Here is a 17,215-nt window from a genome sequence, read left to right as displayed (position 1 = left end):
TCCATCCATCCTTCCATCTGTCCATCCATCCATCCATCCATCCATCCATCCATCCATCCATCCATCCTTCCATCTATCCATCCATCCATCCGTCCATCCATCCATCCATCCATCCATCCATCCACCCTTCCATCCGTCCATCCACCCTTCCATCTGTCCATCCATCCATCCATCCATCCATCCACCCTTCTGTCTGTCCATCCATCCATCCATCCATCCGTCCATCCATCCACCCTTCCATCAGCCCATCCATCCATCCTTCATCTATCATCCTATCAGTCTATCTACATAATGCATATTTATCACCAAAAACTGAAATTGAGAAAGCATGAAGAAGAAGGTGAAGATTATCCATGAATCCTGCCAAGCATAGATAACCACTGTGAGTCTTCCCAGGTACACATGCCTGTTTTACAAAAAAGGAAATGGTAATGCAAGTTGTGTTATATAACCTGCCTCGTTCAATTAACAGCGGATTAATATGCACAACATCTAACAATTGATGTGACGTAGGTACAGACCCATCGGAATGCACGCCGATCACAAACAGCCCAGGGGTTGTATTGGCCCATTGTGGCTGCTGGCCACCAGTTAGTCCTACGGTTGGCCCCTCGCCCATGTTAATAACATGTTTCTACATAATTACTACGATGACTACACGATAGTCTAAGGATTTACCACAGTCGAATCGACCAGTCAGCCTGCTGGTGTTCATGTAGGTTGTTCCCAATTTCCAACACATTTAATACAAGTAGAATTGTTGGCTCACAGGGTGTGTATATTTCCAAAGGTGTTGGATACACATTGCATTTGCTCTGCCGAGAGTGACCTACTTTATAGACCACCCGTGTGGCATGGGGACCCCATTTCTCTCCACCCAAGCCAATCTAGGTATTATCAGCCTTAAAAAGAAAGGGCCAATCTCTTAGGCAGAAATAATGTTTTTTTCACACGCGTACCCTTTGATTACCACTAATGAGTTTAACTATCTTTCCATGGGTTTACAGATGATTGGTATTTCTTCTCATCTGAATTGCCTATTTGTAGACCCGGGAGGGAACCTACAGTTCTTGCTTTTTATTTTGTTTATGGAGAATTTTTTTTATTATTATTTGCCATACAGAATTTTAAATTGAGATGTAGTCAAATCATGATTTTTTAAAAATGGCTTTGGCTTTGGTGTTGTGCTAAGAAGACTCCTGATAAGTGATACACAGTATTCGCCAGCATTTTCTTTCCATGGAAGGAAAATTTTAGATAACCTTTTCCACCTGAGGGTAGTATTAATTTTACTTTTCATTTTTTTTGACAGTCCCAAATGGACTTTGATAAAAGGTATGAGGTAGAGATTTGATATAAAAAGTCCCCAAATCCTGGGGCGCCTGGGTGGCACAGCGGTTAAGCTCCTGCTTTCGGCTCAGGGCGTGATCCCGGCGTTATGGGATCGAGCCCCACATCAGGCTCCTCTGCTGGGAGCCTGCTCTTCCTCTCCCACTCCCCCTGCTTGTGTTCCCTCTCTCGCTGGCTGTCTCTATCTCTGTCAAATAAATAAATAAAATCTTTAAAAAAAAAAAAAAGTCCCCAAATCTAAAACAAGCCTCAATGCTATTGATTGAATAACCCATTCTTTCTTATTTGTTTGAAATACAGTTCCCAATGCATTTAGGACTCTTTCTGCACCTTGCATTTTGTCCCATCAATTTGCATATTTTAATGCTATTTTTCCATACTATTTTCATCACTGCAGCTTAAAGGGCATTGACTATTTTTTTTTTAAGATTTTATTTCTTTATTCGACAGAGAGAGAGACAGCCAGCGAGAGAGGGAACACAAGCAGGGGGAGTGGGAGAGGAAGAAGCAGGCTCACAGCGGAGGAGCCTGATGTGGGGCTCGATCCCATAACGCTGGGATCACGCCCTGAGCCGAAGGCAGACGCTTAACCGCTGTGCCACCCAGGCGCCCCAAGGGCATTGACTATTGATAGAATTAAGCTCTTTCTTACCATGGTTTCAGTTTTTTCCCTGCCTTGGGTATTTGCTCAAATTTGATGGCTTAATATCATTTTGGAGAGTCCAAAAAAAATACAGATTTTTACATAGAAATTACATTATATTTAGGAATTAATTTGGGGATAATGGACATACTGACCTGGTACCTAATTCTGCAAATATTTAGCCAATTATTTATGCTTTTCAGAAACACGTGGCATTTTCTTCAAAAGGCCCCACACCTCCTCGGTTTGTTTCTTGATAGTTAACCCAGGCCTTTTGTAGGTTCTGCAAAAGTGGTCTTTACTTCATTTATATTTTCAACTCGTTTATAAGGAAGCTGCTGATTCTGTAGATTTGTTTTCTCTTAGTCTTCTCATCAATTCTATTCAATTCTGATGGATTCTCTTTTAAGCTAATCATCTTTTCAATCACATCATCTGCAAATAATGACAGCTTCCAATGGTCTTAAACTCTCTCTTCTTCTCTTGGCTTGCAGCGGGGTCGACCACGTCCAGGGTAGTGTTAGATAACAGTGGAGAGCCTTGTGCTATTCCGGCTTTCCTAAAAGTGCCTCTCGTGTCCCAGTATCGTGTGTAATGTTTGCTGTAGATGTCCTGTGATCCCACCGAATTGAGTCCTTGTTAGACAGCTCCTGGACAGTTGTATCCACTTGTGTGCGCCCTTCCTGAACAAGACTCTAGACGAGGTCAACATACCGTGAGGACAGGCAGCAAGGTGAAACCAAGTGGTTTGGGCAACAGTTTTAAGAATCAAAATAGACACACGGAGCACGTAATACTCAACTTTAAAGATACCGGGGCTTTCAAGTGGAAAATGGATGAAACGAAGTAGAGCAGACCATGTGGCCAAAGTCGAGCCAAGAAGAAACAGTCATGAGGAGGCAGATTTTAACTCAGCATAAGACATGTTTAAAGACTGAGAGCTACTCCAAGATAGGACACACAAGTGGTTGTGCCCAAGAGAAGTCCGTATAATCCTGGCCAGGAATAAGGCACAGGAGCTTTAAACTTCACATGGTGGCGGGTTGCCACTCAAACTAGGTCAGGAGAACCAGCACCATCAACACCACCTGCGACTTTATTACAAATGCAGACTCTTGGGTCCCACTCAGACCTACAGATTTAGGATCTGTGTTTTCTCAAGAGCCCCAGGTGATTTCCATGCACATTAAGATTTCAGAAGCACTGGACTAGTTGACCATATCAAATATATTTTCCTACCAGTCATAGGACACCCAACTTGTGGACTCTCAGAGAATGCAAGTAGCTAATTACCTCAAATAACGAGAAGCCTGGAGGTACAGGAGCTTAATGAAGTCATCATGAAGTTGGCTTTTTCCATGCTCAGAGTGCTGGCTTGAATACCGAGTTTATTGCCTCACGGTTACAAAATGGTTGCAACAGCTCCACGTACAACTTTCACACACTACTTATATGCCGGAGAAGGATAGACAGGCTTCCTCATCATCTGTCCTTTCGTTATGAATTAAAATCTTCCCTAGAACCTTCCCTGACTTCCATCTACACACACCCGGTCTTCTATCCCACCTCATTGACCAGACTGAGTGATAACGCACAGCCTTCACCCAATGGGATCATCTTACCTACAAGAATAAAACCTTTAGAAGGCAGAGCTGGGCTGGAAATTAAAATACACTTCCAACTTTTCCTGATGCCCCTTCCTCTCTTACGTTTTTCTCCCTAATGCCCTCTATTACCCAAGAGATGTGATTCAATCCCCTGAACATTGCTGCAGCGTTGGGCTTTATTAATTGAAAAAAAAGGCTACAATCTTGATGCCCCTAGAAGAATAGTACGTTCTACAATGGATCTTTTCCTTTCATTCTTGTTGTGTTCGTTTTTGTCTGTGTAGACCTGTGTCACCCTTCTAGCAAAGGAGAATCACAAACCCTTTGTAAATCGCTCATGTTCTCTGTGTGCTAGGCCATGCATGGAAGAGCAAGTTGGCATTCATCTTCCCAATACTTAAGAAAGTCCCTTTAAGAAAGAAAAAAAAAGTTTCAGCTGGCCTAAATGGTTTCTGAATTTAAGCCTTCTGCTATGGCCTGACATCCGAAGGACACCTAGATGGCATTGACACAAGGTTGGTAATATTGCTCCCGATGAGTGGTAGGAAGAAAAGCCATTTGCAAATGAAAAATCTTGCTCAAAGCCAGCAAAATCCAAGTGTTTTATGAGAGGGCGGGCCTGGGAGGTAAACAGGTGCTGAGCTGCCCTGGGGGCGAGCAAGGGAGGAGAGTGCCGGCAACCCCGGCGCTTGTCTCTTCTGATCAAAGTCGCCACCTGCACCTCGTAATCACCGGCACCCACCTTTCAAAGCGCACGCCGATCGATCATCTGTCAGGGGTGATAACTTTGTAGTTCTGCCTAAAATACTAAAACGTTGTTAGGATAGGTTTTTTAGTGGGTTTGTTTCTTTCCTTCCTTCTTTTTTCTTTTTTTCTTAGTGCAAACATTCCCCCAACACCATAAAGTGCCCCCCCCCCGTCTGAGGACATCTGCTGGGAGAGACCCCGCTCGCCAGAGAGCGCCTGAGAGAGTCTCATCCATCATCACAGCATTCCTTGAAGCCACCGACTGCAGAAGTCCCTTCGTGGGAGACGGAAGGGAGTGTTTCCACGCCAGAGCCTCTGGATATGAGCTTGGTATCCGCCCTCCGCCCTGCAAAAAATGTCTTCTAATAACAAAGCGAAACTCCGGGACTTTTGAGAAGTCCGCCTCGGCTGTGGTTATCTGCGGGGTCTGGGGGCATCACCTTCCCAGGGGCGGGACTGTTGGAGTCCCCAATTACCCAGGCTCACCTTGGCAGCGGAAACTTAATCTGTGCAGATTTCAAACGCCTCCTTCCCTCCTCCCTCCAGCTTGGCCTTCACACTCTTAATAAAACATGAAAAAACACTCCGCACTATGTTGCCGGAGTGTGTTCGCGAGCTTCCCTGAAGGCTGGCCGTGCTTCCTCCATCGGCACATTACCGCCGTCTCCGCGCATTTGCGGACAGAGGTGTGCGCGCCTGAGGTCCGCTTCCCTGCGAAGTGAGTGTGATGTTATTGCGTTCAAAGAGGAAGACAGCGTATTCTCCAACTGCACAGACACCGCGCCTGCCTTTTCAACTTGAAAGATCAGTGGGTATTCTGTGTAACCCGAACACGGCATTGGGAGAGTGTTTCTGGGAAAAAAAAAAAAATCCCTCATTCTTTTTAAAGATCATTACTCATTAGCATGCTGGGTTTGACTTTCTGGGGGATGGGGGGCAAGAAGCATTATACCGGCAGCCTTCACGGAGTGTTTGCCCTCTGCCAGATCGCCCTCTGAGGGCTGTGCACATGGGAGTTTACTCGGTCTCTGGACACCTGGGCAGAACACACACTAATAAATTAGGTCACTTAGGACACTGAGCACCTAGTGAGGGAGGCACCAGCAACACCCCCATTTCATAGATGGAGCAGTGGAGGCAGGAAAGTCCAGCAGCTTGTCCAAGGGCCGAGTCAGGCTGGAACCGGGGCTCCTAGGGGCGAGACGGGGCTCAGTCCCAAACCATATTCTATCCCCACCCCTGTAAGGCTTAGGTGCCCGCGGGTGCCCCCATCTGCTCCTCCTTTCTGTCCTCCTCTCTTCCTCTCAAGGAAATAATACGGGAAATAGGAGAATATCTACGCCTTGGAGAATACTTCTTGACTTGTTTTCTGTTTTCGGTCTCAAAGCAGCATCCCCGTGAGCTATGATAGAGCATTAAAGACTATCGGCCTGTGGAGATCATTTTAATTATCTTGGGTGGCCCTGGGGTTAAATGAAAGAGGGAAGTGAATGCCTGGGCTCGGGCTTGGCAGGGTAGAGGGGAGGGATGCTTGGGCTTCCAGCCTCTGAGCTCCCCTTACCTCTATCTGGATCACGTATTCAGACTCAAGATGAGACCATTACATAATCTCCCGCTATCCTCCAGTATGCGATGAGAAACCCCGTCCAGCAGTTAGGGGACTGCTCTTCCTCAAGCTCCCCCTGAGGCCTCCTCTTCCTCTACCTGTGCTCCCCCCTTCCCACTCCCTCCTCTCTCCCTCTCTTCCTCCCTGCTCTGCCCTCCTCCCCCCTCCTTCCTCCCTTCCTTCCTCTTCCCTCCTCTCTCTTCCTCCCTCTTCCCCCTCTGCCTTCCTCCCCACTACTTCCTATTTCCTACCTTCCTACCCCCTCCTCCCTCTATCATCTTCCCCCTCCTCCTTTCTCTGCTCCTAGTTAACCTCCCCTCTAATCTGACCATTTTGGGACATCCACCTGTGCCTCCAGCCCCCTTCCCAGCCTGCAGACTGACCTCCCCCGGGACATATCAGAGGCCCCTCTGACCCTAACTGTCTACCCTGCATCCATCTTCCATTCTCCACCAACACTTGTGTTTCCTTCCTCCTGTCTTGGTAAATGCCACCTGACCCCCCAAGTCAGAACCGTGGCCATCCCTGACCGCTTGTCCCCTCTGGCCTGTCTTGGCACGAACCCAGCCCTGCTGCCCCTGCTTCCAGGTGCCCACTCCCCAGCTCACTCTGCAACCGCTGCAGAGGGCCATTCGCCACACCCCCCTCCTCTGCTCCCGTCTCCCGTGCCGGCAAGGCCACGCGCATTCTGTGCCAGTGCGCCCTGTGCCCTCTTGCTCACAGCACAGGCATGGAGGGCCCCCGTCAAGCCCCATTTACTTGATGCACAGGTTGGGGTGGGGGGTGGGCTAGTAGTCAGGAGTGTGGGTTTGGAACCACATTCCCAGCCCCTGCTTGCTACCCGCATGGCCTTGGGCCCGTGTCTTGCCTTCTCTGTGGTCTCTCGTCCTCATCTGTAAGACGGGGCTCAGAACAGTACGGCCAGAGCGTGACAGCCGACTGAACGAGTCCATTTAACTGCCAAACCTGGAAACCGGCATCAAGTGCTTAGCCATCATCCCCTCATCCAACATTTACTGACCGAGTCGGTGCTCTGGGATCTGGGATCTGGGATCAGGGTGCCTGGTTCCGGTCCTGGCTCTAACTTGTATTTGCTGTGTGCCCCTGGGAATTTACTGAACCTCTCTGGGTAAAGTGGGGCTGGTAAGAGCACCTGAGTGAGAATGAAAGGAGACAAGCCTGTAAAGCCCTCAGCACAAGGGCCGTGCTCCCAGAGCCCCGCTGGACTGATTGTCACTGCTACTGCTGGAGCTATAATTACACCCCGAGGCCTGCGGCTAGGTCCCGGGCACAGGCCAGGTCCGCGTGGAGGCTTTGATTCCATTCCTAACTTCGGCTCTGGCCGCGAAATTATTCAGGTTGGATTCTGTGCTTTCCGTGCACTTTGAGCCCTTCTTGGGAGGCCTCCCCCACTCAAAGTAGGTACGCACGGAGATGCGCCCCCCATGAGCCCCCTTCCCGCTGTGCGGGTCTCCGGTACCAGGCGGTGACCTCAAAGCCAAGGGCTGGGTGCGCTTGCCCGTTGCCCGGGCCCTGGCTCGGACGAGGTGGTGAGTGGCTGGGTGCCAAAGGAAGGGACGCCCGGATGGCCCGCAGTGTGATTTTGGGCAGCCACCTTCTCCGCGCGTCTAACTCTGACCTCACCCCCCGGATCTGTCACCTGAAGCAGGTTTCCATTTCCCCGGCGCTGAGGCCGGGAGGCTGAGAAATCTCCACATTAAGGCAATCGACCATTCCTTTCCAAGTCCTGAGTCCAGCTACAGAGGACCCACGGCCCATCAGCGGGGTTTGCAGATTTCTCACCTCGGAGCCTTAACGCTTCTCCTGAAATTCACGAATTCTCTGTATGTGACCCCGAATCAGGTTGTGGCTCCTAGAGAGACGGCCCCAAGCAGCAGTTTGCTCAGAAGTCCCTTCTGGGGCTAGGGGTGCATATCCCAGGCAGAGGCGGTGCCCCAGGGCCCCTGCCCGACCTTATGTAAAATCCTTAGACATTTGTGACCAGGGACCCTGTAGTGGGGCGGGGGGGGGGGCACACTGGAACACATTCTAGACGACTAACAGCAGAGGTGCTTACGAAGGCCGGCCCGCTGCTCTCCCCGGGACTGAGGTCTGCCCCACACACGCGCACGTGCTAGGTGGCCGACGAATCCAGTTGGTTTACAGCTGAGGATTTGGGGGATCATTGTCAGTTCGACGCTCACAGCAGCTGATACTGTTATCTTTCTAGACTTTTCAAAGCTCTGTTCCAAACACGTCATTTTTATTCTTCCTGAGTCGCCCACAGGGAGCTTTCCATACACACACACACCCTAGATGGTCTTCTGGGGCACTGGGCAGGCTCAATCAACAAATAGGTTTTTGTTTGTGGGCATTTTTTAAAACTTTCTTCTTCTTCTTTTTTTAATGTACTGTAGGCTGTTCTGGATTTTATCTTAAATTACTTTGCCTATCTAGTTGGGTTCCTGAACTTGATCCCAAACCACCCAGGTCCCTGCTCCGGCAGGCCAGGGCCACACACGTCCGGGTGAGGCGGCCCTCGCACACCGACCCGTACCTTTGCCCAGCTCTGGTATCGACGTGAGGGTGGTCTTACGGTCATCAGGCTGAACGCCTACACACCTCTTCGGGAAACAGGCTGCCCTGACTCCAAGCTTCTGTCCCTCTTAGAAAGTGCTTAATACATGCTTGAAATTCGTAAGGGCTCTTTGTTCAGCTGGGAGCTTGACATCAGCACGACCCCACGGACAGCTTGGTTTATTCTGCTGACTTCCCACGGCAGGAGGTCAGGACTGTGCCCTTGGATCCTTCGTGTTAGGACTCAAGCTCAGCTGTGCCTCTGACCGCTGAACCTGGGCCACTCTAGGTCTCTACAGCTCCAACAGCAGACACAGGAGAAGAACCAAGTTCACAGACATACAGAGCTCACTGACTTCTCCTTAACCACCCGCCTCCCTGGGCAGAGATTTTTTCCCATCCGGGTCTATAATCTGTTTTGTAAACACGTCCTAGACTTGCTGCAAAGCCAGTCCACTTGGGACTAATGCACAGAACTCTGTCTAGGTACCACGTGACCCCAGCAGGCCCACTGGGGGGCTGATCACTACTCTGATTTAATTCTCTGACTTGGCTGGACCCATTCCCCGGAGACGTCACGCGAGGCCGGTCCGGGCTCACCAGGACTGAGCCACACTTAGTAGCCCAGACGCTCCCTGAGGAAGGGTGTCGACAACCAGGCCCTCACATCCAGCTACCAACGTCACAGCAACGATTTCCAGCCCTTCCACATTTCTTGCATGTCATTCCACCGAAACTCGAAATTAAATTATCCTGCCCACCTTGCCACCCGCCCATCTGCCATTTCATACGGATAACCAGTAATCTCTAGATAGAGGTACACAACGCAGGATTTGCTTGAAAAGCTGGCAGAGGGAGGAAGTTTGCTGTGCTCTCTCCACAGTCAGGGAAGGGGAACCTCACAACGCACAAGGGACCAGCACCAAACTAAAGAACATACTTTATTTTTAATAAAATAGTGGCACATGAAAAATATCATATATTACAAATATACACAAGCAGGACCACTCTTCCCTGGGGTGGTGGGGAGAATCAACTACACTTGTCCGGTCCTTCTAGAGCTATTCATGGAAACCATTTGTTTAACAATAGAAAGAGTCAATAAGCCCTTTGGAGACTTCTGAATGATCTTTCTCCCCTTTCCCCCCTCCTTTCCACAAATCAGTCCAAACGTGTATAACATTGGCTTGGTTTCCATTAAAAAGCCACAAAATGTAACACTAGAGGGTTTCTGAGGGCTGGGCCTCTCCGGGCTTTTGTTGAGATTTCTTTTGTTGTCTTTACATACAGCAAAATACTTGTTTCTCTTTTCATTTTCACGGAAAGAGGGAAGAAATGTATTGCACATTGTTTGCATTTGCAAATGTTAGGTTAGGAAGTTTCTGTCTTGGAGAAAGACCCATTTGTGAAGGCGAGAGGCTGGAGTCTATTTTAAGTGACTCCAAACCCACTGGAGTGTGTTAAATTGTCAGGGCTCCCCTTTCTTCCTGTCTGCACAGAAGCTGCTGTCCCACACACAGCCTTCCTGGGGGTGGGCCCCCGGGATGGTTCCTCGCTGGAGACCCACTTTGCCTCTCTCTCTCTCTCTCTCCCCCCCTCCTCTCTCCCTCAATGCTCCCAGCAGAAGTTCTTTCAGGTACAAAGAAGCTACCTCTCCTCTGACTTGTGAATGGTGGCAAAGCCACTCAAACACACAGCTATTTCTTTATGGAAGTTTCTACACAAAAGTCTTCTTCTGGGGCTGAATCAACTACTTGACCACAAATTAGTTACACGAGAGGCTACGTAACCGAGGAGCTCTCCTTCTGGAAACAAAACAAAACGAAAAGCCTGTAAGCACATTGTTACTTTCAGTGTATCACAGCATCCTGAATTTCAGGGTAAGAACTTTTTTTCTTTTACTTTTATTAAAAAAACAAAACAAAACAAAACAAAAAAACAACCAACCAACGAACCAACCAGGAAAAGCACCACGTTTTGGCTCTGACTGCCACTGTATCCTGTCTGGGAAAGTTTTCCACTCCGGCCTTCCCTCCCCGCTCCCCCCCTGCCCCAAGCCAGTTCACACACAGGTGGGAGGCTGGGCAGGGATTTCGTATTTCCCGAGATGGGTTTTTTGGGGATGCTGGGCTTTTTTGTAAATCCCACTGTTGGTGATGACGCTGGCGGGCTTCCTCCTGCTCTTCTTGAACCTGCGGCTGCAAACGTTCTGCCAGGACTGCAGGGTCTTGGACGTCCAGATCCACATCCCGCTGGTGATGCCCACCACCAGTAGCATGAAGATCTTCACCATGAAGATCTCCACGGCCGGGATGGACGCGGCCATCACGCAGTCCAGACTTTTGGTCTGGTTGTTCATTTTGCACTTGTGCTGAGCGGCCAGGATTTTCCAGTACTCCACGTTTAGGCGTTCGTAAAAGTAACAGGCGATCACACAGGTGGCCGGCACGGTGTAGAGCACGGAGAAGACTCCGATCCTCACCATGAGCTTCTCCAGTTTGTCGGTGTTCTCCCCACCGGTCTTCATCACCCTGCGGATGTGGAAGAGGGCCACGAAGCCGGAGAGGATGAAGGAAGTGCCGATGACCAGGTAGCAGGCCAGCGGGATGAGCACGAAGCCAGTGAGGGCGTTCACGTCCATGCTGCCCACGTAGCACACGCCGGTGAGCTCGTCGCCCGCCACCCTGCGCATCACCAGGAGCAGGATGGTCTTCACAGCCGGGATGGCCCAGGCCGCCAGGTGGAAGTAGCTACTGTGGGCCTCGATGGCCTCGTGGCCCCACTTCTTGCCCGCAGCCAGGAACCAGGTGAGCGTGAGAATCACCCACCACAGCGAGCTGGCCATGCCGAAGTAGTAGAGGACCAGGAAGACGAGGGTGCAACCCGTGCTCTCCAGCCCCTCCTGGATGACATAGAGCTGCCCGCTGTCCCGGTCGCAGGCGATGCTCTCAGCGCCCGCAAAGAGGCGGATGATGTAGCCCACCGAGTAGACGCAGTAGCACATGGAGAGGAAGATGATGGGGCGCTCGGGGTACCTGAAGCGCGCTGGGTCGATGAGGAAGGTGAGCACGGTGAAGGCGCTGGAGAAGAAGCACAGCACAGCCCAGACAGCCAGCCAGACCACGGCGAAGCGCTTGTCGCCGCGGCTCCAGTACACGTCCACGCCGGGCGTGCACAGCGGCGCGCACGCCGCGCTCTTCTCCACGTGGTGGAACTTGCCCGGGTTGTCGCAGCTGGCGCGCCCCGGGCCCGCGTCCCTGAGCGAGTGCTCCTGCGCGCTGTGCGGCCGCTGCGGCCGGAAGAGCGGCGGGAACAGGCCCGAGCCCCGGGAGGGCTCGTCCGAGCCGTTGTTGGGCGCCTCCATGCACAAGTAGTTGGGGTCGTTCTTGTTGGGGAGTTTGCTGCAGTCCAGGGAGTCGGGCCACTTGAAGTTGAACTGCTCCATGATCGGGGAGCACTTCAGCCGGGCCTGCTCGCACATGACCCGGCAGGCGGGGATGGGGGTGGAGACTTGCTCTGTGCACATGGGCGCGTACAGCGAGCACAGGAAGAAGCGGAGGTGGCCGTGGCAGCCGTACTCCACCAGCGGCGCGAACTCGTGCAGCTGGATGGCGGCCTCGCGCTGGTTCTCGTGGCCCATCAGGTTGGGCATACGGGTCATGTTGTAGCCAATGTCCTTGCACATCGGGATCTCGATGGGTTGGCACTTGCCGTCGCCCGGACGCTCCATGTCCATGGAGCTGATGGCGGCGCACGAACCTATCACCTGCAGGACCAGCCACAGGCGGGGGCCCGGACGCGGCATGCTGCCGTCGGAGATGCCCCGGCGGGGAGATCCGCTCCCCTTAGCGCCGCCGCTGCCCAGCTCGCGCTGCGGGCCCCGGCTCCCCGTCCCCGCTCCGGCTCCCGCCCATGCCCGCTCGGCCGGCCCGAGCGCTGCGCTCCGCGTCCCCGGCCTCCGCCGAGGTGGGGGCCGCGGGGGAGACGAGCAAAGTTGGCCAACAATACCGGGAAGCACGACGGGCCCCGGGCTCCCGGCGGGCGGCGACTCCCGGCCGCGACAAACTTTGGGATCTTCCGCGAGCGCCCAGGTGGCGCGTCCGGGAGGCCGGCGGCGCGGGCGCACGGTGGCCGGCCGGCCGGCGGCGGCTCCTCCCTCCCGCGCCGGCCTCGCCGGGCCGGGCCGCAGCTGCTCGGCGCCGCGCGTCCCGGGCAGAGAAGACGCGCAAAAGGCGAGGGGGGAGCGCAGCCGGGCGGCGACAGGCCCCGCCCCCGGGCGCGCGCCCCGCCCCCGCCGCCGCTTTGCATGAGAAAGCCGGCCCGGCGCCTGCTCCCGCCGCCCCGCGGGCCGGACCCCCCGCCGGTCCGTCCTCCGCCCCCGCGCGCCCGGCCCCCGCCCGCCGCCCGCCGCCCGCCGCCCCCGCCGGCGCCCCTGCCCGGGGAAGCCCCGGGTGTCCCCCGCGCCCAGGGGCCGGGATTGCCGAAGTTCGGAGACGGGCCAGGGGAGCGGGCGGGTGGTCCGCGGCGGGGGGCCGGGGGCGCATCTTCCCTCGCCCTGACGGTGGGCCCCGGGCCGGGGGGCTTTCAAAGCGAGGCGGGATTGGCGTTTTACAGCCCTGGCCATAAAGTGGCCTCTCGGCTTGTAAACCTGCCCGCATCTTCCCGAGGCCCGGAGTCACCAGGCCTGCGCTCCCAGCTCCGGCTCCAGGGAGGGGTTCTCTTTGAAATTTCAAAGAGAAGAGCTCAGGGCAGGGGGAGGGGCTCGGGGAATCCAGATTTTAGGGCCGCTCCTCCGAGGTCTCAGCGGCGAAAGCGGGGAGGGGGAAGGGAGGGCAGCCTCCTGGGGCACTTGGGTTCCCCCCACCCCCGCCTCGGGAAGTGGGGGCTTGGCTTGTGTAATGACCCCCGCCCGCGACAAAGCCGCCGAGTGTAGGGGCCTCGCGCCAGGCAGGGCTGGTGATTTCTTCTAGGCGGCCGAGTTTATTTATTATAGGAAGTCATTCGCTCGTCGGGTATTTATATTATTTGGCGAGTGATCTGCCCGGCCTGCGCCCTCCTGGGCTGCAGACCCGTAAGACGATGCGGAGCTGGGGGTGGGAGGTCGCGGCGTCAGCTCGCGCGGAGGGTCCCCAACTCCCGCGGGAGGTGGCGCGCACGCCACTCGGTTTCGATGGAAAGTGAAGGAGCATCCTGGCCGGACGCCCCAATTCCACCCCCACCCCCCTGATAATGGAGCCAGTTTGTGACAAAGTCACTGGGGACACAACGCCCCCGCCGGCCGGTTTAATGCACCGGGCGTGCGGGGTGGGCTCCCACACCCACTCCTTACCTCCAAAAGAGCATGCAAAGCGCTTCACCTAGCATTGCATAGTAACCCTTAAATAAACAGCTCCCCTAGGAGGTGGCCGGGTCTCTCTCAGACGCCCTCGAGGTCAGGATCTTTTTAAGTTCCTGTAAGACTCCCAGAATCACGTATAGAGGGGGCAGTAGGAGGACTGCCGGGCAGGAGGAGAGGTCAGAGGAGCGGGCCTTCTGTTTACCCCTTCCTTTCTGAGGTCAGCACTGGAGAGGTGTGCGGTGTGGACAGACATCCCTGGGGATTGATGCGGCCCCCTCGGTCTTGCTGCCCTGCACCCCGCTTTGGAAGAGCTGGATGGATCCCCGCAAGAGGACGCGCTGTGGGTTTTGCCAGCTACCTCTAGGAGCGCTCAGGAAGGAGAGGCTACTGCCAGGCACTCCTCCCCTGGGAAGCTTTTTGTAAGCAGTGGCAGAAGTGGGGCATTTCCTCTGAGGAGGCTTTCAAGAAGATTGGCTTTTATTTAAGACAAGTGGTACTATTTTACATCTGTAAGGAACTTGGGAGATCTCCTGTATCCACTTAGCCATCCACCCACACACCCGTCCGTCCACCACCTATCCACCATCCATCCATCCATCCATCCATCCATCCACCCACCCATCCATTCATACACCACCTATCCACCATCAACCCACCCACCACCCCTCCCCCCTGTAAACTCCCAGAAGACTGAGGCTGGGGCTTGCCGAGGATCCCAGCACTAATAGGCAGCTTTGTGCAGCGGGTCCTGAATCACTGTCCCTGACTCTCACTGTGGGGTGTTGGAGGAGGCTGGAATGAGGCAGATAGTGGAAAAGAAGGAAACGCTAATGCCATCAGAACCACCACCTTCAACCGTGTTATTATTTCCCACGTTAAAAAAAAATCACGTTTTTAAAGACTGCCATTTTACTTATGATTTTGTTTAGTGACTTATTTTCAAACCCTTCAAGTTAAACAAGGTTCGGTGGGCATCACTTGGCTTCTCCAGAATTTTCCTTGCCAAGGTCTTCCATTGGCACTATTTTGTCTCTTTTCCTTTTTGTTTCTGTCCCTCAGAAACTGTGGCGGCAAGGGAGAGCGCCAAACGCCAGGACTGGGCGTGAGCTATTTGAGAAAGTGCGTCCTAATTGATCTTTTATGTGCCATTTTAATTCGGCCATGTTCAGACCCATTATTTTAGCTATAACCACTTCAGATTGCTTTCTTCCCTCGTTTTTATAAAAATGTCTGCAGAAGTGCTCCACGCTGCCCAGCTGAGGCGGAAACCAACAAATAGACATTATTATAGAAAAACGAGGGCTCTGAGAAATGAGCAACCGCACGATAACTCTGTAACTAATAAATGAAAAGGGCCTTTTGATGGCTCCAGCTGAAAAGATATTTTATTTTATTTTTTTCCTGTGTGTGGGATTTGAGATGTGCGATTGTAAGGAGGAGCGGGGTCCCCTGCTGCTCGGCCCTGGCTGGCAACCGGCCCCCCTCTGGCAAATGTTATGGAGAATTGGGAGGAATTTTATGGCTGTCTTTCCCCTCAGCTCTTTTTTCCTTTGTCTTCTTTGAAGAATGACTTTAGACATTTTATTTACATATTTAACCATGGATGAAAGAAGCAAAAGAAAGCATTTGGAGCTGTCGTGGGAATAGTGATATGTTTAAATTAATGGAAATCTTATTAGGCCTCTAAAATTTTGAGCAAAGGTTTTTAATGAAACTTTATAATTAAACATGATTTCAAATAACATGCAGGGATAAGGAATACTATATGTATTTTTTTACCCCAACCACCCAAAAAATACATATATATCGGAGAGCTACTGTTAAACACGAGCTACCTTCAAGTTCTTGCAAACGTTCACCCAGAAAAGTAGAAGGTTTTTGAGAGGGACTATTTCTGAAGTCAGGCAATATTTTGAACAATACCTAAATATTTTTGGATGGAAGGGAATTTGAGGAGCGGGAGTGTCATCCCATTCTAGCAAAGGCCAAAGTATAAAATGCTTTGACACGGGTATTGCTAAAAATCAAAGTTGTATCTCTTCTTATTATGTTATAGTCAGTGGAAATTATAAAGCACTGTGCTCGGCTCTCTGAAATGAGATTAGAGAAAACCCACATAATCTCTTTAAGATAAAAGTGCTGACACTTTGAGCAAGAGAAAGAAATTAAAGCGTAGACTTTGCACGTTACAGGCTAATTGCAAGAGTGAAGTTGTAGAGTATCTGCAAAGCTCATGGAAAGAAATAGGGTCGTGTTTGGGGGAAGTTTCAGATGAAACGTGGCTCAGGCTGTCCCAGCGGCTCGCGGCGGGCTGCAGCTTGGATGATCTCTCCGGGCACATACAGGTTTGGTGATCCGGTGAAACAGGGGGGTTGTGTGCTCTTTTATCTTCCAACGTCATTAATATGTGTATTTCATCGGGAACTTCTCCAGTTCTGCTTTCAAGTCAGACGAAAATGCCGTCTATTTGCTGATAATTGCCTGACACGCAGAGGGGTCTCTGATACCAAGAGGCACCATTGCCCTGACCTCGTCCTGCGGTACATTTCTGCTGAAACTTATTATCAGATTTAAAAAAAAAAAAAAAAGCAGCAGGCAGGGAAAATTCTATTTCTAACCAAGCAGGGGCTCGGTTAGCCTGTCCACCGCCCCCCCCCCCCCGTGTTTTCCTCCAAGGAAAACACCTTCAGCCCTCCGAAGGGATCCTCGCTGAGGAAAACACACTTGTCTATCAACAGAGGACCAGCACAGCAAAGCCACAGGAGCAAAAGTTTTAAGGACACCCAAAAACACTCCTTTGTACACAGATTGCCTGTTTGGGGTGGGAAGGGAGCCCGGCCAAAAAAGCACGCACACCGTAAAACGGGTAACCGGCATGGGGTGGGTTTGCTCCGACTCAACGTAGGCAGCTATATTAGGGCCATGTCCCCTGAAATGTGGTTTGAAATATTACCAGAGTTTCGACGGGGTGCATTAGTGTGAATTGCAAATCAGAGCTTGCCTCTAATCCCCCTTTCAAGGGCCGGCTTTGGATCACTGGCGTCTACGGGGCTCCCCACTGTTTCTGGCTCAGGAGGGACCATTCAAGGGGGCAGCTTCTCTCCGCTATTCCCACACTCCAAAAAACAACACCGCAGACAGACACCCTCCAACTAAATTAGATTAAACTCCTTGTTCTCCACAGCACATTAGCCTTTTCACTGCCCAACGGTGATTACTCGGACCCTCCTAATTTAAAGGTACAGTATTTCTTTTTCAACACAACGGCAGCAACAGCAAACACACTGAAAACAGGGGACAAAGCCGGCCTTCATGTAAGTGCTCCCAAATTACAAGGACATTATCTG

At 52.2% G+C, this 17,215-nt stretch overlaps 1 protein-coding gene across 1 annotated transcript; it reads right to left on the bottom strand.

The window, feature by feature from the left end:
• Positions 1–9,455: 9,455 nt before the first annotated feature.
• On the bottom strand, positions 9,456–12,728 carry FZD10 (frizzled class receptor 10). The gene has a single exon (XM_045779472.2). It carries the CDS (start codon positions 12,333–12,335, stop codon positions 10,593–10,595), a length of 1,743 nt encoding a protein of 580 aa, XP_045635428.2. The 5' UTR covers positions 12,336–12,728; the 3' UTR covers positions 9,456–10,592.
• Positions 12,729–17,215: the final 4,487 nt, after the last annotated feature.

The sequence above is a fragment of the Ursus americanus genome, chromosome 30, assembly GCF_024610735.1.
Source record: "Ursus americanus isolate L20-20 chromosome 30, mUrsAme1.1.p, whole genome shotgun sequence".
NCBI lineage: Eukaryota > Metazoa > Chordata > Mammalia > Carnivora > Ursidae > Ursus > Ursus americanus.
Note: the sequence above shows the minus strand (reverse complement) of the source record. Positions and strands in the feature narration are given on the sequence as shown.

Bases quoted from the DNA above. Each gene is read 5' to 3' on its own strand.
- FZD10 (XM_045779472.2), bottom strand. From the start codon at position 12,335: ATGCCGCGTCCGGGCCCCCGCCTGTGGCTGGTCCTGCAGGTGATAGGT.